Source organism: Sesamum indicum, linkage group LG9, assembly GCF_026168435.1.
Source record: "Sesamum indicum cultivar Baizhima isolate 11 linkage group LG9, ASM2616843v1, whole genome shotgun sequence".
In the NCBI taxonomy this organism is placed as follows: domain Eukaryota; kingdom Viridiplantae; phylum Streptophyta; class Magnoliopsida; order Lamiales; family Pedaliaceae; genus Sesamum; species Sesamum indicum.
This window is the reverse complement of record NC_142665.1, coordinates 4,856,246-4,876,534: the sequence shown is the minus strand read 5'-3', so window position 1 is coordinate 4,876,534 and position 20,289 is coordinate 4,856,246. Positions and strand designations below refer to the sequence as shown.

The following is a 20,289-nucleotide window of genomic DNA, read 5'->3' as shown; positions in this document are numbered from 1 at the left end:
AATAAAATTGTACTTTCTCAAAATTTTATTATTATAATGTGATTTAATTTAAATATTAAAATTAAATATATATATACACTAACACTTTAAAATACAGTGTTATGGACTCCGGTACGCATGAGATATAATAAAAAAAGAGAATTTGTAATTTAATTATTTTCAAGTTATGCCGTTAATTATCCTTTTTCTTTTCCTCGATCAATTAAATTTTCCTTTTCTTTTTTGGGTAAATAAAGACAGAGTAGTGACCCGACCCGTTTTCATTTCCTGTCTTGTTTCCCAAGTATTGGATTCTTGGACACGCATTTGACAGCCCACTATTTTCTCATACCACCAACTTTTAAGAGTTTATAGCCCCAAAATATCTTCGAATCAGTTTTTTGGTTCAACATTAGGCAAAACCCTAAATTCCAGAATTCGTTTCTCAATTCAATCACCGTAATTTCATTTTTGTTTTATTGATAAACCTCTCAAAAATCCCACAAGAAAAACTGAAGAATAAATTGTATCCTCGTTGGTACAAGTCATTGGAGTTGCGAGGATGATCTTTTCAAGAATTCGCACCTCATTAACTCGTTCCTCTCGTTTCCGGGTAAGCCATTACGGATGTCTATGTTCATGTCGATGTGTATGCCTGTCGCTCTAGATTTAATTTAATGTTTTCAATTATCTTCTCTGGTTTCGGAATTTGCAGAATAATATTAATGGGGCTAGTAAGGGGAGGTCCTTCGCATGGAATAAGGAAAACATTGGATCCCCGAATGTAAATAGTACGAGTGGCAGTGTTAATCAATTTGAAGGGAACCTAGGGTTTCTGAGGGGTTATTTGACCTCAGTTGGAGGTGGCAAAGGATCGGTTCCTAGGGGTTATTTATCAGATTTTAGCTACTTTGCTGCAAATCCCAGAATTCGTAGATTTTACTCCAGTGAAGCGCCCAAGAAGAAGAGTAAGACCTGTTTTCTGTTAATATAGCGTCATTTTGGAAAGTTTGTGACACAGTTTGACTTGTTATCTGTTTCTTTGCTTATGTTGTCAGATTATGAGAATTTTTATCCAAAAGACAAGAAGGAAAATCCAAATAAAAATGACCAGAAATCTGGGTCCAAAGGTTTGTACATTACCGTTCTGTAATTTTTTAGTTATTTATTCTTAGCATAGAAGACAACATATGGTGGATTTAGTGCAACAAGGAAAGCCTCACATTCCAAATTGCGGTCTTTCTTCCATTAGTACTGGGGTAAAGTTGAGATAGATAAACCGAATTGATAAGCTTCATATTAGTCACTTTAACAATGACCTATTTTATAGAGGCATCCCGCAAGCATTCTTTCGATGTATCTCCAATTAGTGGAAATCTCAGCTCATCAAAGAAAATATTGTTCAATTCCTTGAAACTTGAAAGCAGTGGCATGTGAGTGAAGCTTTCAGGTCTGTGCTCAGATTGTATATGTTGACGATTGTTGCAAAATGGATTTAAAACGTGGTTCACTGCGTTGCCAATAGTGTAAGGAGAGAGGTAAAAGAAAATCTATTAACTTGCATGTTTGCCTCTAGAAACTATTTCGGGCCTAGGAAATATAGGAAAATCCATATGTGTGATCATATTATGATTTCATTAGGTTTTATTATCTTTTTGCTGCTTCTTGTGCTATTGTGCCTAATTTATAATTAAAATTTGGAAACTATATTCACATTGATAAATAAAAATGAGGCGTCTATTTATGTATTTAGCATTTCTGCCATTGTGAAAGAGCACCGGTTAAGATGACTTTTTAAACTCGTAAAATGTGATTTATATATTTAGCATATTGGCCATTGCGAAAGAGCACAAGTGAAGCTGACATTTTCTAAACTAGTAAATTCTAGTGAATATAGAAACATGTACCCTAAATTCAGAGCAGGTTTTAATACTTGTAGTAACTGATGTGTCCAATATTTTATGAAGTTCTAGAACTTTTGTGATTTAACTTGTCTCGATAAATGAGAAAGTGGCAGATGCTCTTACTTTCCCTGATCCAGCCTTCCTGTGCGGTAAATTCTTCCAAATCATCTGTTGCTCAAATTTTTTAGGGCCACCAACAACCTTATATATTTATGCATCTATTCTTTAAATGAAATATGCATCTTTTTAATATTAATAAATATGTAGGCAATACTGTAAGAAGTTGCAAAGCCTCTTCATCTCTTACAATAGAAGCTCATGTGCAAGAAGGAATCTTATAGTTAGCTTCACATAATTTTTGGATCTTTTTCCTCTTCACATGATATATATTAGTTAATTAAATGAAATGGTCTGCAGGAACATACATGCAATTTGGATTCTCATGAGAACGATATTAGTTTCGAAGATACATCATGTTGTGGGTAATGGGTATATGTGGGTGAAAGGTTATGAAATCATGTGACAGTCGCTTATAATCATGTGAAGTACTTTTGCCCTTATCTATCTGCAGCACTATTGCTAGAAGAGTTTGAGATCAGAAGTTTATCCTTGCATAAATATTTATTGTTTGACTCACAGATTATCTTAAGGTGATAGAGAAAATTTCTCTGGTAATCTTCTAATTCAAATTATTCCATCTCAGAGGAAGGAAATACCGATGACCATGGAAACTTTCATGAAACTTTCATCAAGAATTTGCAAAATATAGTGACCCCGTTGCTGGTGATTGGTTTATTCCTTTCTGCATTTTCATCTTCACCACGTGAAGAGAAACAGGTATACTACATGCTTATTACAAGTTCAAGTACCGGATGTTGTTGATTTATGTCCAGTAAAGAATCACTGTGGCAATTAATGATGATAGTGATATCTAATACCAAAGGTGCTTGTTGCTATGAGCCGCTATTGGAGTTCTTTCACAAAGTCTTTATCATATATCTGAAATACTATGAGCTGAAGGTTTTAAGTTTCTCATATTGAACTACATTCTGCTACCTTTGGTCCATGCCTGTGCTTTTAATTGATCTAGTTGAACTTTGTCTATCTGGTTCTTATGCTAGTCTTGTGTTTTGGCAGCTTTGGAGTCTCATACAGAGTTAGCTCTCTTAGTTTTTGCGGTTGTATCATATATAATCTTCTGTGTGGGATTTTGCCTTTCATTTCATTGCTAGGCATTCATTGGGCTATTTCCTTGCAGATTAGTTTTCAAGAGTTCAAAAACAAGCTTCTAGAACCAGGTTTGGTAGACCATATAGTTGTTTCCAATAAATCTGTTGCTAAAGTGTATGTAAGAGGCTCACCGCAGAACCAGGATAGCCATGATACGTCCAAAGGATCTGAATTTGAAGCACCAGTTAGCAACAACCGTGCAAGAGGAGCAACTAGTCAATATAAATATTATTTTAATATTGGAAGTGTTGAGTCATTTGAAGAAAAATTGGAAGAAGCTCAAGAAGCATTGGGGATAGATCCACATGATTATATCCCTGTTACTTACGTTTCTGAAATGGCTTGGTTCCAAGAGTTGATGAGATTTGCTCCTACTCTTTTATTATTGGGATCGCTTATCTACATGGGCCGCAAGATGCAAGGTGGACTTGGAGTTGGAGGTACTGGTGGAAAGGGTGCCCGGGGAATATTCAACATTGGGAAGGCTCACATTACAAAGTTCGATAAGAATTCAAAAAACAAGGTTTGGCCTTAAATTTGTTTTCTCAAATAAAGCTGATGCCATTTTGTTTTGAACAGATGACCATTTTCATAGTACATTGGAGCCTGTTAAATATCTCAGTTCTTCCTTTTTTATGTTTCTATTTCCAGGTTTATTTCAAAGATGTTGCCGGCTGCGATGAAGCAAAGCAAGAGATTATGGAGTTTGTTCACTTTTTAAAGAATCCTAAGAAGTATGAGGAGCTGGGAGCCAAAATCCCTAAAGGTGCTTTATTGGTTGGACCTCCTGGGACAGGTAAAACGCTCCTAGCAAAAGCAACTGCTGGTGAATCAGGTGTTCCTTTTCTAACCATATCCGGTTCTGATTTTATGGAGATGTTTGTTGGTGTCGGGCCTTCAAGGGTTAGAAACTTGTTTCAAGAGGCAAGGCAATGTGCACCAAGTATTATATTCATCGACGAGATTGATGCAATTGGGCGAGCAAGGGGACGTGGGGGCTTCTCTGGTTCCAATGATGAGCGTGAAAGCACTCTTAATCAGTTGCTTGTGGAAATGGATGGATTTGGAACTACTTCTGGTGTAGTTGTTCTTGCTGGCACTAATAGACCTGATATTTTAGACAAAGCCTTGTTGAGACCGGGTCGCTTTGACCGTCAAATTAGCATAGACAAACCTGATATCAAAGGCCGTGACCAAATATTCCAGATCTATCTCAAGAAGATAAAACTTGACCATGAACCATCATACTACTCTCAGAGATTAGCAGCACTCACTCCTGGATTTGCTGGAGCAGATATCGCAAATGTTTGCAATGAAGCAGCTCTGATTGCTGCCAGGGGTGAGGAAACACAGGTGAAAATGGAACATTTTAATGCAGCTATAGACAGGATAATCGGTGGTCTTGAAAAGAAAAATAAGGTAAATTATTCCCTGAAGGCTGCTCAGTTCATTGAACTAAAGTCACCAGCATTTCATGTTTTGCTGCCAATATTTGCAGTGCATGCAATAGCCTAATATGATGAAACTGAATAAATACATAGTGGAGTAGTTGCATTGCATGTTATGCTTAGTATGTGATGAATCAATGACTATGAAATATCTTTTGGTTGTCTCTTACCATATACATTTAGGAAAAGACAAATGTCAGTAATCATGCTTTGAATTGAACTAATCTATAACTTCTATAAGCATCGGCTTAATTAACTTGTTACTCCTATTTGCAATCGCATGTTAAAAGCAGCAATTTCCTTTCCTGTAGTACCATTGATTATTTCGGAAAGCATGAAATGGAATTCACTCAGTGTTGAATAGAGGAAAATGAGAACGAAAGAAATCTGCTAAAGCACTCCTTTTCTTTCTTGGCCAAGTAAGATTAAATGTAAGAATTTCTCTATGTAGCTAATTTCATGGAAAATGGAAGAAATTAAAGCATGAAGCAGCTTATATTTTCTCTTGTTATGTATGGTTTACATCTGTTTCATGCCTTCCTCTAGAATTAGACATGGAGAGTGCCAGTGTAGCTGAACCTAGGATCTCAAATACTTATAGGGATAGTCCACATGAGCTGACAATGGTAATAATGTCTTTGTTTGACCATTTGATTTCGGGAGATTCACTTCACATAAATGGACTAGATAATAAATATCATTTATGTCTAACATTATTCGTACAATTGGTCTCTGAAATGCTATATAGAAATCTATATCAACAATTGACCTCTGAAATGCGATATAGACATCTATCGTGGCCTAGGTGAAGCACCTGCCATCTCCCTGGGTTCTGTTGATTGTTTAAATCAAGGCCACACGAGAGAAAAAAATACCACCATATGGTTACAATACGTGTAGCTTTGCCCAGAAGTACCTATTGAGTTCTTTCACAATGTTACTTGGTGTGCATTATCACCGCTGTTAACTCAAAGTTGGCAAGCTATGTGGATGTTTTCTCCCCACTCCTTTCTGTCAAGTGCCATTTCCACAAAACCTCTTGCAGTTGTAACTTACTTTTGTTATGTGAATTTTTTTCTTTTTTTGCAAGGTTTGTGTAAGTTAGGTAATCATCGGTATAATTTTCCTTCGGAATTGTCCCAAAATTTTTCTTCCAAATCTGCCACTCCAGTATCTCAGTTCGATGACTCCATTTCTCCGTTTTGTGAACAGGTTATTAGTAAACTTGAGCGCCGTACTGTCGCCTTCCATGAATCAGGTCATGCTGTAGTAGGCTGGTTTTTAGAACATGCAGAACCCTTGTTGAAGGTCACTATCGTCCCTCGTGGAACTGCTGCACTTGGCTTTGCGCAATATGTTCCTAATGAGAACCTTCTCATGACCAAAGAACAGCTTTTTGATATGACTTGCATGACTCTTGGTGGACGTGCTGCTGAACAGGTAACCACTTGTTCGCAAGAGACCATCATAGTTTTATTAAATAATGGCAGACGCCCTCCAAATAGCTGAAAGCAAAATGATCTCCCTTGTTCATCTGAACTTCCTATTTAAATCAACTAAGATTTAGTAGCAATAACCTTTCTAGTTGGGTTGTGACCTGCACATTACTTGTAAAACTGTTAAACATATAAACTTGATTAATCGAACTTTACTGTGCTGGGTTAGGTGCTGTTGGGAAAAATATCAACTGGAGCTCAGAATGATTTGGAGAAAGTGACCAAAATGACATATGCCCAAGTAGCAGTCTATGGTTTTAGTGAGAAAGTTGGTCTTCTCTCTTTTCCTCAGAGGGATGATGGGTTTGAGATGAGCAAGCCATACAGTAGCAAGACAGCTGCTATTATTGACACTGAAGTACGCGAATGGGTTTCAAAGGCATATGAACGAACAGTCGAATTAATACAGGAACACAAAGAGCAAGTAGCTAAGATGGCTGAGTTGTTGCTGGAAAAGGAAACACTTTACCAAGAGGACTTGGTCCAGCTACTTGGTGAACGACCTTTCAAACCAAGTGAGATGACAAATTATGATAAATTTAAGCAAGGATTTCAAGGGGAAAACGAAAAGAGTGGGCAAACTGCAGAAGATGGGACAACTGAGGACGACGGATCTTCACCCCTCGTGCCTGATGTCGTTCCCACGTAGGATTGAATGATGATCATGTTTGACGGTGAAGAAAGAGTTCCTCCTTTTATTATCTTTATTTGGGTGAGCGTAGATGCATCGATAAATTTTAATCTTTGTTTATGTATGCATCTCCTCAAGCAAAAATAATTGCCATTTCTTGGAAAGAAACTGCCCCAATCTCGACCAGCTTTTCTGGAGGTTGCTCTTTACACAGGTAAGTGGATCAACTCATTCCAAGTCTCCGTCGTCGGAAGTGCACATTTCAGTGGATGTTGGTGTTAGGATGAGGAGTATCGTAGAAAATACAGAATCAAAGGAGGCTTAATGTATGCTTGTTGTATAGTGGCTTTGCATAAAATGGATAGTTCATTTGCTTTGGTACGACTTGGAGTTGTCATTTTCTCGACTAACAATATATTGCGTCAACTCATTGAAAAATTTAGGGAAGCAACAGTTTGGCATCTCTCTTCTCCCAAAATCATTGGCTTTTCCTCATTCTTAAGATGAATGGTAACACCAGCACCATTTTTTTCCGAACTGCGATTAATTATTATATTTTTGGTGTAGATTTGTAATTTTTTAATAATATAAATATAAATAAACCAAACAAATTTTAGGAGTAATAAGTGTAATCTTCTAAATTATTGGGGGTCTATTTATATTATATCAAAGCAGTGTAATTATACTTAAAGAAATAAAAAGGTTAAATATAGTTATCATTCTTGAAGTATTCATACACATCAATTACTTTTTTAAAGTAATTAAAATTTTTAAAAATCCCCCGATTTTGACTTTTAAGTTTGAAAAGCTCATTTTATTCTTATAGGAATTGTTTTGTAAGAAAAAATAAAAAAAAAATTAAAATGTCAAAATCACATTTGTCGAAATTTTAGTTTTATTTTGTAATTTTAAAGTACTTACGTCTTATTTTATTTTAATTTTATTTGTTTGTTAAATCAAATTAAAAATAATTTTTTTAATTTTAATTTGTTTTTACTTGTTCCTAATTTGATTTTACAAGCAAGTGAAACTAAAATAAAATAACATTCAAGTATTTTAAGATTATAATATAAAAATAGCTCGATAAACAAGTAAAATTAGAATTAGACAAATAGTGATTTTGATATTTAAAAAATCTCTCTATTTCTTTTTTTTTTTACAAACGTAATTTTTGTAAAAGTAAAATGAACATTTTAAACTTAAAAAGTGAAGGTTGGAGGGGTTTTTAAAAGCTTTAATACTTTGGGAGAAGTGATATAGGATGAATATTTTAGAGATGGTAATTGTATTTAACTTTAATAAAAATTAACATTGTTAACTTTGACTAACGACCAAAGCGGAAAGTGCACTTAAATTAAATAATATGGAAAGGTTTTTGCAGAAAAACTATTTTGAGGAGGTTTTAAAGCAATTATTCCTTTGAAATATTCAAAAGTTCTTCTTAAAAAGGCCGTGGTGGGCTGGGCGATGTGTGAATTGATTAAGTTGATATCACTCTTTTTATTGAAGGCGAAGTTGTGGTTTATGCTAAGGTGTTTTCCTCCCAAGTCCTCGTAGTACTTATTGAATTTAAAAAAGCATAAAAAATAAAGTATATTGTGTGTTAATTTCTAGGTTGCCTAGGTGGCAATGACATGTATTCTTATTCCACGTGTCAGTGGAGTTATTGGATGGCGTCGCCACGCAAGCGAGGGTGTGGCAGCTCTTGCTGCAGCAAATAATTTCCTTCCTTCCATTACAAGCCCAAAATCCCGAAGCGTCTTCCTCATCGACGGTTGGTCGGCCGATCGCTAATCAATTCAAGGAACAAACTCTCTCTCTCTCTCTCTGTGCTGGATGTGAAATGGATGCTCGTCATGCATCTCTCGGTCGACGCACGGTATTGCATCTCTCTCATTTGCGCTGTGTAGACGTGCTCGTATTCCATTAATTGTCTGTCTGTGTTTTTCGGTAACTCGAAACGAATTTTTCAGTTGGAAGAAATTCGACAGAAGCGAGCAGCAGAGAGATTGAGCAAGGCCTCATCTGGACCAGATCTCATAAAATCCCCTACCGGTATTAAATCTCTTTTGTCCTTTTGCTTTTCCTAATATGTATGTATTTCTGGTTAATTTTCCTTCTTTTTTCTCCTCGTTATAGATGGTACGGGAATTAAGAAATCGGAGAGCGCAAATCGACTCTCAGAGGTAGTTATGATTCCTTCCTTTTCACTTTTGGCTGGGGGGTTACAGAACCCGGGTTCACAATTTTGCTGTCATTTTGCAGAATGATATTAGTGGTTTAGTATCACAATTGAAAGACACGATGCAAAGGAATGCAGAGCTTGAGGAAGCAAACACAAAATTAACCTCAATGGTATTTTAATTGATATGCACTATACTTTCCGCCAGCTTAGTTTGAAGCTAATACCGATACTTAGCTGGAATAACAGTTATTTTAGATGATGCTTCTTCTGGTGAAGTGAAGATTGTTTCTTTTTTGTCTCCAAATCTTTGTAATCAGCTTCAGAAGAAGGAGGTGGAGAACGACATGCTGCAGAAGCGACTAAATGATCTGGTAGCTGCTGTGCCCTAATGAAACCCTTAAGACTTTTTTGTCTTGTTTAATATGTTTTAAGCATTCATTTCCTCACCAAGGCATAAACTCATCATCCGTCATTGTAAGGGCTGTTAAAAAATCAGGCCAAGCAAAAAAGAAATAGGATTTTCATGCTTTTGAGTTTTTGATGAGGATAAAGATCTGATTGGTCTGATCTCTTAACCATTCTCGATGAGGTATGGTGAAAAGGTCGTGCTTAAAAAAGTAAAATCTGGCTTATACTTATTCCTCCTTTATGTTTAGCAAGGTTAATTGAAAACATGAAACTTTCTTATCCTTGTTTGTTAAGGAATAAAAACCAGTTTTAGCAGTCACTCTTGCCTGGAGCTTCAGTAGTCTGGACCATTTTGGACCACTGATAGAATTTACTCACACCATTTAATTTCAGTCAGTTTTCTGTTAGGTAAGTGGTAAATTATTATGGAGTACTTAAAGGGTTTTGGTCCAACTTATTCCAAATATTTTATATGCTTTTACATCTTATACAATGTGTTTGGAGATGCTAGATTTTATTTTAAAAATAAAGTTGAAATATTTAGATACGGTGATCATTAGGTTAAAAGATATTAGTAATGACATGTAATTTAGATGGTCAAATCAAAGGAGCTTATTTTATTAACACCAATCGCCGAGGCTTTCTATAAGATGGAGCTTGTAAGTTCCTCTCTTATTTTGAGATCTTATGAACTCCTATGGGCCTCTTGTTAGATACGATTAGGAGCTTATAAGCTCAATCAAAAACCCTCTTATAATTGAAGCTCGGCTCAAACATCAAATGTGCCTCTTCTTCTTCTTTTTGTTAAAGGTAAAAACCAATTTTAGCTGTTAATCTTGCCTTGAGCTTTGAGTAGTCTGGTCATTTTTCGCCATGAATTGCATTTTCTCATACTGGTTAATTTTCAGAAGTTTTTCTGCAAATAAGTATAGATTATGGAGCACTTAGAGGGTTGTGGTTAAAGCTTATTCCAAACATTTTATATGCTGCTATATCATGTTTTTGGAACGTATAGGATATTGGATTTTGTTGCAATAGTAGGTTCTTAGAGTGTTTGAATGAAATAACATCATAAACTTTAAAATATCAGTAATGACATGTAATTTAAACGGCCAAAATATAAATAGTTTGTTAAGATTTTAAAAGTACGTTGAGGCCTTTGTGCTTTTTAGCATGTAAGGCTTTTTTCTGGAACACAAAATAGAGAGCCTTCCATAACTTTTAGTAAGGAGCTTATAAGCTTATCGAAACCCCTCCTCCCCCAAAATGCTTAAGAGAAAAAGAAAAAGGGGTCATCTTTTTCTTCCAACTTCACCATGGATCTAGTGCTCTCTTGTTTCGAGTAAGGAAACACCTATATCAAATTAGCAAATTACTTGTCACAGTTCATCAAGACTATAGTTGTTTCAGTTATGGATATTGCTTTCTAGTTCCTTAACTCTTTTTAGTGACAAACTATAGATTCAGATTCAATGTTTATGGACTTCTGGGTGGTGTTGCCATTTAATCAACAGTATTTCTTTCTTCTTGCTCTCTTCAGGAGCAGAACATTGTACCATCATTAAGAAAAGCTCTCAAGGATGTTGCTATGGAAAAAGATGCAGCAGTTGTTGCACGAGTACTAAGTCTCATCATTATTATACACTTGTTTATTACAGATTGCCTGTTCCCCATAATCTGTTTCCTAAATTCTTACATTTAGTACAGGAGGATCTTTCTGCCCAGCTTCGCACACTAAAGAAACGGATAAAGGAAGCAGAAGAAGAACAATACAGAGTAAGCCAGCAGTTGCATGATTAACTAAACAAACATTGACACTCCCACACCTCATTCTTTTATATGCTTATGATCCTTTTGCATTAGGCTGAGGAGGATGCAGCTGCATTAAGAGCAGAATTGAACTTGTTGCAGCAGCAGGCGATGCACAGTCCTTCAGGTGGCATCACTGCACCAAGATATTCAGATGATCAGATGCAAGCCATGGAAAAAGAATTATCTAATTTGAGATCCAAGCTCGAGGCAAGATGGCCTGGAAATAATCTTTTGCTTTTTGCATGAGATTACTTTATTTGAGTTGTATAAGCCACATGACTCTTGATATTACAGCAAGAATCAATGCTGAGACAGAAAGAGCATCAGCAGTTAGTGGAGGAGCAGGCCCGTACATCTGCCCTTGTTATTCAGAAACAAGAGTTAGAAGAGAAACTTGAATCTATCTCTAAAAGGGCATCAGGTATCACCCAGCTGCCAGTGAACATTTAGAATGAACTGACCTATACATCTGATATATCATGTTATCAACCAGGATGTAACCATTTAATATTACTAGCTAAAACAAGCCTCACTTTGGGACTGACTTAAGAATAAATTATCTAAAGCTAGCTTGATGGTTCTTATTTAAGCACAAAATATCTAGTAGAAGTGTTGCTTGATAAATTGATCCAATTGCCCCATTATTGAAACTTTGATCCATGACAAGGTTGGATGATTTTGCACTATTATATTTGCATATAAATATATATATATATATATATATTATATCTGGGACGTCGTTATGTGGAATTATTGCTGAACGGCGCAAGGTGGGGCGTAATGCAATAAAATAAGTACATGGCTTTTATGAGGACTTGAATGTTGTTTAGGATATTTAAGTCAAATATATTACGAGAAGTTGGAAAGATGAAATAATTAATTGGACTGTTCAATATATTAACCTTGCTATTTATTCTCCCTCTTTAGGTGTTTTAGGGCATTGTTGTTGTGAAAGAGGATCTCCTTGCCTAAAGGCCTTAGAATAGCCATGCCATACCATACCATGCCGATATCTTGTCAATATATGTAGCCTATAATTATCCTAGCAATTTTATGTTCTTGTTCTTGCTAAAGATTATTCTTAGAATATAGGTACCATCATCTAGAAGTTTAATATGAAATAAACCTTGATAGCAGACTCGTTTGTACATTATTTCCAGGTAGTAGAATGTCATTTATAGATTGTACTGCATGTATGACACGGAGAATGTCACAACGCTGTTATGGTGTCTTTTGTACATACGTTATTATCTAGCATTTGTTCAAATCCAATCCAAAGGATTAGATAGCTAATACTCCAGCAGCTATCATGTGGAATGAATGCATTTGTTGAGGCGCCATTTGGTGTTGCTCAGCCAACTGGCTTTTATGTGACCATTCCACTAGCCGAGTATGTAGTGGTGTGTTATCTAATGCGTCATTTCGCCCGTTCTCTATTTATTAATTTTTAGTTTTATTTTCTTCAAAAAGCAAATTTTATATCTCTTCTCCATTCAAGTTAGCATATCCATCATATGGGTTGCTAAATACTTTTCAATTTGTTTGAACTATTATCACAGGGTAATACTTGATTACCATGGTATAGCATTTAATCCTCGTAAATAAGTAACGGTTTATTCTTGAACTAATTAAATTGTTTTGGGAATTCTCATTCTTATTATTGTGGTTGACTCCTCTGTTTCTTATAAACCATTTATTTTGTTTATAAACTAAATTTTATTTTGGTGAAAGCATTTTATTATGCAGCAATTTTGTTCTGGTGTTTTCCTAGCATTTTAAACCTCTTGTGTTTTGTATAACCTTTATATTTTCTTGTAACTTTTCCCTCTATTATTTGATGTAGAGAGCGAAGCAGAGCAGGCAAACCATCGACCATTCACAATGGTGAGAATTGTTTTGATTAATCAAATATTTAGGCTAGCAGATACCTGTTTCCAATCAATGGTATTACTACTGGATGTGATGTGTGGCGAAAGAAACTTTTCTTCTTACTATACTATCAACGGTCTCACTAATTTTATTTTGGAGAACCTACCAATCATTCACCACTTGCTTCATACGATGTCAGGAAGACAAGGAGAGACTTGAGAAGCAGTTGTATGATATGGCAGTAGCTATTGAGAGATTGGAGAGTAGCAGACAAAAACTTTTAATGGAGGTACACGCTTTTGATTTCACCCATTAATATCAAGAACTGCAATTCATTTCCGTTGAGTTTCTTTTTACAGATTGATTCCCAATCTTCAGAAATTGAGAGACTATTTGAAGAAAATTCAAGTCTCTCATCTGCTTATCAGGAATCGATGGGATTGGTCGCGCAGTGGGAGAATCAGGTACTTAGTTTTTAATGATTGTATTTAGCATGCCTTCATTCACTAGTAACGACTAAACGTTATATTCTTTCATTGACTTGAACCGCTTGAACTGTTTATCATCCAGTTATATTTTACTCCGTGTGGAGAAATGAAACTGTGCCGCATTATTTAAAGACTGCTGAAATGAAGCTGTAGCACATCATTGTTACAAGCTCTTCGACTGAAGCATTGCCTTTTTATTTGGTTGCCTACATGTACCCCTTATCTAAAGTTTCTTAGCAGAATTTTGTGGCATGTCTGAAGAGCAGCACGATCACACTTCTGATTGAGATAACATTGCCATTCTTCATTATTCCAGCAAAATATTTTAGTTAGCTTTTCTGACTAATCTGTCTATTGCTATGGTATATAGTTCAACTTGATGTGTGTTTGATACAGGTGAAAGTTTGTCTAAAGCAAAATGAGGAACTCCGTAGCATGGTAGATAATTTGCGTACAGAACAGACCAGTCTCTCTGTCCTGAATGATAAAGCTTCACGAGCTATAAATATTTCTGGCGGAGGAGATAATACAACTGAATCTCTGTATGCAGCTGAACTTTATTCCCTTAAGGTTTGTAAGTGATTATTCCATTAATGCTGTTCTTGCCGGTTTTGGCAAGAACAGGATCCATTTGAACCTAACAGAAACTAAAATCGTGCTGGTGTATTTTTGTCTTTTTCGACATGTCTCCACCTGCTTTTTATGTTAAGAGATTAAAGTTTCAATAACAAGTTAATATGCATTTGAATGGGTCTATACTTGTATATTTTCTCTTCTGATGCATCCTGGGTTCTGTATATTTTGCAAATTTTTCTTTTGCTGGTAAAACGAACAATCAGTTATTAGGATCATGTGAATTGTTCAGCTGTTCCTGTAACAATTTTGTGCAACTCATGCCTCTTCTTATTTCACTTCATACAGAGCCAGCTATCTAAAGAACAAAGCAGAGCAGAAGCTCTATCTGGAGAGGTCTTGCAGCTCTCAGCACGTCTCCAGCAAGCGACACAAGCGTATAATGGTCTTGCTCGACTGTATGGTTTTCTTTTCTAGTGCTTCCAGTTTGATTGTTTCTTGCTAGTTTCCGCTGTTCTTAGCTTATTTAGTAATACTGAGTATTTGCAGCTACAAGCCCTTGCTGCGGAACATTGAGAACGGCCTTATGAAGATGAAGCAAGATGGCTCAGTGACGGTGCGATAACCATTGAAATAAGTGATTTTTACTTTTACTGGATTAAAGTTCTATTTGTTGAAATTTTGACAATCGAGCTAGAAAAGAACTGAAAAATTAATTTATATGAAATGTGGTACTTGATCTTTTCTAAATTCTGTTACCTTGGAAGGTATGTGGGTTGATATTTTTCAGTCAGGTTTATGAATTGGTTTAATTTTCCACTTGTGCTTGTTATAATGCATCATTTCAGATAACTAAGAAGTATTTTCAGAAAATTTGTACTTTCAGATATGGAAAAAGAATTTGCATATATATGTGTGTGTGTATATATATATATATTAACTCTTTGGCCTCATTATATATACTAACAGTCAAGCAAGTTCGATGTGTGCACAATTTATTTATTTATTTTTTTAAAAAAGGAATAATATCTATATATGTAATTGCAATAATGTGTTCTAGAATAGGAAAATACATATTTTCATAATAGATTCTAGAACTAAAATTATATACAAATATGTAAAAAAGGAAAAAAAATTAACAGTGTTAGTAGTTATTATATTCCAAGTGAAATTACATTTATAGGCCCAAGGTATATATTTAAGGAGAGAAGAATAACGTGATTTTTATATATCCAGGTTGAATTTACTTGCTCTTTTTAGCTATTGACTGTAATTAAAAATAAATAAAAAAGTCATTCTGGGAATTAAATAATCATTTTACAAGGACAATTCCTTCTTATTGGCTCAATTACTCTAGCTTTTGAGTATACTGAAAAAACCAGCTTAGTTTGTACATAAGCTCCCAAATGTACGAAGATAATCTTTCGTTTAGTGTTTGTTTGGCCATGTAATTGAGTAGGATAAATTTGAGTTTTTTAATTGCAAATAAGAAATTAAAAATAAAATAATTTGAGGGTTAATAAATAGAGAGAGTTTGTGTGTTGATATGTTGTAAGAAGGGATACAAGTGAGAGGATTACACATAAAAAAATTGCGATGGGATTTGCGGCAGAAATATATGGCCTTAAATTTGCAACGGCTTCGCGACGAGCATTTAACCAACTTTTGTTATGTAATTTGCGATGGTTAGATGTCAGGGTTATAAACTTAATGTTGGAATTTTAGAGGAAGGTTTTATTATAAACCTTTTTATTTTATATTACTTTATTTTCTTTTCAAAAACTAATGAGTTTGGTTATGTGGTTACCACAACCACATGAATAATGAATTAACTGCTAATATCTATGAAACCTACTTTACAAAATATAATTTAAAATAAAAGTTGAAGGATTCAGAATTATTTGTAGCATGCAATTGGTTTTGTATGGGTTGAATGATTAGAATTTAAAAAAAGAATTTCAAATAGCTTCATATTAAATAAATTTAAAATTCATCAGAATTTGAATTTTTTCAGTATTGAATAATCTAGAGAAGTTCAATCAATTTGTTAGTAAGAATTTGAAATTCTTAATTTTAAATGCATCAATTCAAATACAACATCAAAAAATTTGTTATGAAGAATTAAAAATGAGGATTTTAAAATCTATCAATTAAACACAATGTAATGGAAATTCTAAATCCACTAGCAGCAAGCAAGATGTCCATTTTAAACTGTCATAAGGAGCAAGAGATTTAAATAACACGCGCAAAAATGACTTGCATACATGATAAGGAACAAAGATTGCTGTATTCTAACATGCCATGAATGAACCATGCCGCTTACTTCCTTACATATCAGAACAATCAAGATCAAGATTCAGTACAAGAACAGCCTTGTACCTTCTTTCCCATACTTTAGTTGTGATCCTGAGTTACAATCTCAAAATGTTGTTCATTTGCCAAAGAATGTTCTTCCTGCCGACCCACGAAGCTGTGACGCTATTAAAGATGTTGGAGTTGAGCCTCAAAATATGCAAATGCTACTGTTCATTTCACAGTTGAGAAAATTTCATGCAATACAACAGTAATTCGAGTAATATTTGAACTTCAATAGATACAACTTTTCCCTATGAAGAAACCAAATTAACCGAGTCACATACCATGTCATCAAGAGGTTGCACCTGGATCACTAATCACACCCAGAAAGTCATCTTTTATGGTGCCAATGCAAAACTGCAAGCGAAAGCAAAATGTTGGAATTTGTGGTGTTATGGGGTTCAGAGAAGACAGTTGTTTGTCCAAATGGATATTGTGCTCAACATGACAAATATCAGAGTAAACTGTTCCTGCAAACATTACGCTAAACACCAAATGAAGTCACTTACATAACAGCATGGCACTAATGCTGTTTCAGCCCAGCAAGCTTATTCAGGTTATCTATGCCCTTCGGATGTCACATATGATTGTAAGTTTTATATCTCAATTAGAAAAAATTACAAAGTGATTAAGATAGCACAATAGCCTTGAATGAGCAAGTGAGCAAGGAACAAGGAGGGCCTCAAGGAGGGATGGACAGGTAAAGAGAATTAAAAATGACACAAAGGTTACAATTTTACACCCTTTTCTAACTTTATATGGAACCCTCTTATATTTAATATCTTATGAGTTGATAAAATCTAATCTCTTCCCATGGGCTACTCATATTTTAAATATTCTGAAAATTTTTTAATACTAAGACTGCATATATCACAACAGGCCTTAATAATTTGTATATGAGATTCATACTCCTCTTTGTATTATAAGCTTATCTTGGATTTGACTGCTAAATGTGTTGAATTGATAAATCTACAGAAGTAAACATGACAAAAAGCCCTACAGCTTGGGGCAAAACATGCAATTTTCTTCAAAGTTCTGATACAACTTTAGTTCGGAATTAAGAACAAAACAAGCACTAGATATTAAACAAAAGAAAGAGATTTTAACATGTGCTGATAAAGACAGAAGACATACAATTTCTGTAGCATCTACTCGGGTTCCAATTATCTTCAACCTGACTTCACTGTCTTTCTGAATTTTGACCTGTCAATGATTGGATGAACAATTAATAATGTAGCCCTCAAAAGTCCGAACTAAAATCAGATATATGCTGTCTACTAGAAAAGGAGAGTGAAGCTGGACGGCAACATACAGATCCATCTGAAGTTGTGTAGTTGGGAATATCTCCAGATTGAAACTCCATATCATCTGGTATCAGCTATATACGAATAAAAATAGGAGTACCAAGTCAAAAAGAGAAAAGCAAATGCCTTCATATGACTTTCTAACATTGCAACAATTTGGCAAGGTTTACATAAGGATAATTTGTATGGAAGATTAGATACTTATAGAAATCCAGAAGTGTTAAATATTAAAATAGTTTTGAGCACTTAACAGCGTAATCGTATAATAGAACAGAGTGCCTGCCAAAACCTTTTGGCCCAGGACAAGAATCAACAAAAGTGCAAATACAAGAAAGATAAAGAATTCTTCTCGAATAAGATTACTCATAACGAAAATCAGAAACTAGACAATGATCTGGAACTTAAAAGATGAAAGTAAAAGAAAACACAACCAGACATAATTTGTTTCTTTACTTAATTGTAAGTAATGACAAATTAGAGCATATTACAAATAGATAATGCCAATCACCAAGTAAAGAAAAAAAGGCAACACCAACAGCAACAAGGTAACATATTTGGAAAATCAAATGCACTCCTGACAAAAAGAAACAAAAGAAAAGAAAATAATGGAGAAGAAAAACTTCCAAGAAGCTGTAAAAATGTGGAAACATCATGCTGCAGATTGGTGCCTTTGTGCTTTCCATGTCCCTGATGTCTAAAAGTGGCTCAAAATAAATTATGAAGATTGTTTTACCTTTCAAATTTTGTTGTTCATAAATGATACTGGAATCTATTTACCAGAGGCGAAATGTGTATTGTGCCTTTTCCTTGTCAAGTAGCACTGCTGGTATTTCAACAATTTGTATGATATAGTAGGTCTCATGGATGCTATCTAGTAAGGGATTGATAAAACATCCAATTTACTACATCTATTTATTCGGGTAATCAGAAATAACTTTTATCTTAGAATTTTAATTTCTTTCTTTATACTAACAAGGCAGAGGAAAACTCACTGAGTTTAATAGCTAAACGAAAAGCATCTAATAGTGGATGTAAAGGAGCATAATTTTCCAATCATTATCACCTTGATTGCATCTAATAGTGGATGTAAAGGAGCAAGGGTGTAAGAAGGATGGTGGAAAGCTTCCAAGTATTTGGGAATACGATAGTGAGTTGACCCATCCTATGGAAGGTTGGTGCACTAGATCTTCAAAGCAATAATATTCAACATTCTGAACAGGGCGAGCATCTCGGTACAATTTATTAAGATGTCATGTAGTTTGTTTTCTTTCTTCATCCAGTTCTGTTTAGTTATTTGTGGTTTTGCTGAATGATTCCATGAAGTCATAATGGAATAGCTCATAGCAACCGTTAGATTCTCTATGCAAAAGATTCACATAGGTCCTAAAATTTCCAAAAAAGCTTTAATTTGGCTGATTAATATACACAAATCCAAATTCCTCCCAGAAAGAAATCTCAAGAACTCTCTAACTCTACAAACAAAACTCTGCACACACAGTGTTATATTAAAGAAACTCCAACTCTACTCCATGACAATAACTACTACAAGCAAACCTTTAGCGAGAAAAAGAAAAAACACAAGAAAGAATTCGCACAGAATATTCAAGGACATTGCAAAGAAATCCACTCACATGATTAGATACGAAAATTTGGACTGGCCCTGCTTCAGCAAAAAACCCCATCTGCAACATTTCCAAACACACTGCAAAAATCACAAAAAGATATAGAAACAAGAGCAATTCATAGAAATAAAGAACAAAAGACCGACCTTGTTAACCATTGTAACAACGGCTTCTAATATCTCTCCCTTAAAGGGTCGAAACACAACGCACTGATACTTAACCGGAAAGGTAACAAACCCCGTCCCATCACGAATTAAACCTTTCCCAACACTCTCAATGCCAGTAATCGCCACAATGAACCCATGCCGACCACTGCAACAAAACAATTAACAATTACCCTATCACTTTCATATATATATATATATATATATATCAATCAAATAAACATTTCAATTGAAAATGGAATGAAATGTGAATTCCCAGGAATTCAATAACCTGCAAGTGCCCTCAACATCTTTCATAAGCTTGGCGACGAGCTTATCCCGGAGATCACGGCCGAAGTGGCGAGGGTGTAGCTGCATGTTCCGCTCCAATACGATGTGGAAAAACATCTCTTTTCTTTCTGTTGATTTCAAATTTCCAGTAAGAAACTATACCCCTCAAGTATCCGCCTCCGCCTGCCTGGAACTCCAAAACTACGATGAGACTTCACTGATGCCCAACACATGTCTAGCCTAATCTTGTAAGGAAAAACAAGGTTAGGTTGCTTAAAGCCCAAGTGGTAGCCCAACACTAAGTTCAATTCTTTTTACCAGTGTGTCTGACACACTCAAATCAGTATTCATAATATATATTTTAATTAAAGAAATTTAAAATGTTCGAAATAATAATAATAATAATATATATATATATATATATATATATAGAGTTAGTAAAAATTGAAAAGAGTGAGCAATGTGGGAGTTTAGAGAAATGGTTTGGCTCCGGGGTGTAGAAGAGTGGGAGGGTATAAATAATGAAATTAAATATTATATAATTTAGTAGA

At 35.0% G+C, this 20,289-nt stretch overlaps 3 protein-coding genes across 4 annotated transcripts; 2 read left to right on the top strand and 1 right to left on the bottom strand.

Moving 5' to 3' along the window:
* The first annotated feature begins 309 nt into the window (after positions 1-309).
* LOC105170651 (ATP-dependent zinc metalloprotease FTSH 3, mitochondrial) lies at positions 310-7,149 on the top strand. The gene is made up of 8 exons (XM_011091507.3): positions 310-592; positions 695-947; positions 1,038-1,109; positions 2,587-2,720; positions 3,142-3,636; positions 3,765-4,532; positions 5,774-6,001; positions 6,227-7,149. Exons 1-8 carry the CDS (start codon positions 542-544, stop codon positions 6,704-6,706), a joined length of 2,481 nt encoding a protein of 826 aa, XP_011089809.1. The 5' UTR covers positions 310-541; the 3' UTR covers positions 6,707-7,149.
* Positions 7,150-8,409: 1,260 nt separating this feature from the next.
* LOC105170650 (myosin heavy chain-like protein) lies at positions 8,410-14,842 on the top strand. 2 transcript variants are annotated; one of them, XM_011091506.3, is made up of 15 exons: positions 8,410-8,567; positions 8,662-8,743; positions 8,828-8,874; positions 8,954-9,043; positions 9,191-9,244; positions 10,822-10,899; positions 10,989-11,057; positions 11,145-11,300; positions 11,388-11,514; positions 12,937-12,977; positions 13,162-13,251; positions 13,322-13,426; positions 13,847-13,992; positions 14,372-14,481; positions 14,573-14,842. In XM_011091506.3, exons 1-15 carry the CDS (start codon positions 8,532-8,534, stop codon positions 14,611-14,613), a joined length of 1,272 nt encoding a protein of 423 aa, XP_011089808.1. In that variant the 5' UTR covers positions 8,410-8,531; the 3' UTR covers positions 14,614-14,842. The 2 variants fall into 2 exon arrangements, with proteins under 2 accessions (XP_011089808.1, XP_011089807.1); XM_011091505.3 differs by having other exon boundaries at positions 13,847-14,020.
* A 1,412-nt stretch (positions 14,843-16,254) lies between these two features.
* Positions 16,255-20,020, bottom strand: LOC105170649 (DNA-directed RNA polymerase II subunit RPB7). The gene is made up of 7 exons (XM_011091503.3): positions 19,740-20,020; positions 19,451-19,616; positions 19,314-19,364; positions 17,691-17,756; positions 17,513-17,581; positions 16,663-16,735; positions 16,255-16,545 (listed from the first exon to the last, which is right to left on the bottom strand). Exons 1-6 carry the CDS (start codon positions 19,853-19,855, stop codon positions 16,670-16,672), a joined length of 534 nt encoding a protein of 177 aa, XP_011089805.1. The 5' UTR covers positions 19,856-20,020; the 3' UTR covers positions 16,255-16,545; positions 16,663-16,669.
* Positions 20,021-20,289: the final 269 nt, after the last annotated feature.

Excerpts from the sequence above, each read along its gene's own strand:
- LOC105170651 (XM_011091507.3), top strand. The coding sequence starts at position 542 with ATGATCTTTTCAAGAATTCGCACCTCATTAACTCGTTCCTCTCGTTTC. Across the intron at positions 593-694 it reads CTCGTTCCTCTCGTTTCCGG|AATAATATTAATGGGGCTAG; the intron begins GTAAGCCATTAC and ends CGGAATTTGCAG. Across the intron at positions 3,637-3,764 it reads ATAAGAATTCAAAAAACAAG|GTTTATTTCAAAGATGTTGC; the intron begins GTTTGGCCTTAA and ends TTCTATTTCCAG.
- LOC105170650 (XM_011091505.3), top strand. The coding sequence starts at position 8,532 with ATGGATGCTCGTCATGCATCTCTCGGTCGACGCACG. Across the intron at positions 11,058-11,144 it reads CAGAAGAAGAACAATACAGA|GCTGAGGAGGATGCAGCTGC; the intron begins GTAAGCCAGCAG and ends CTTTTGCATTAG. Across the intron at positions 14,021-14,371 it reads CTGAACTTTATTCCCTTAAG|AGCCAGCTATCTAAAGAACA; the intron begins GTTTGTAAGTGA and ends CACTTCATACAG.
- LOC105170649 (XM_011091503.3), bottom strand. The coding sequence starts at position 19,855 with ATGTTTTTCCACATCGTATTGGAGCGGAACATGCAGCTACACCCTCGC. Across the intron at positions 17,757-19,313 it reads AAATTTTCGTATCTAATCAT|CTGATACCAGATGATATGGA; the intron begins GTGAGTGGATTT and ends ATTCGTATATAG. Across the intron at positions 16,736-17,512 it reads GAGTAGATGCTACAGAAATT|TTTTGCATTGGCACCATAAA; the intron begins GTATGTCTTCTG and ends TTTCGCTTGCAG.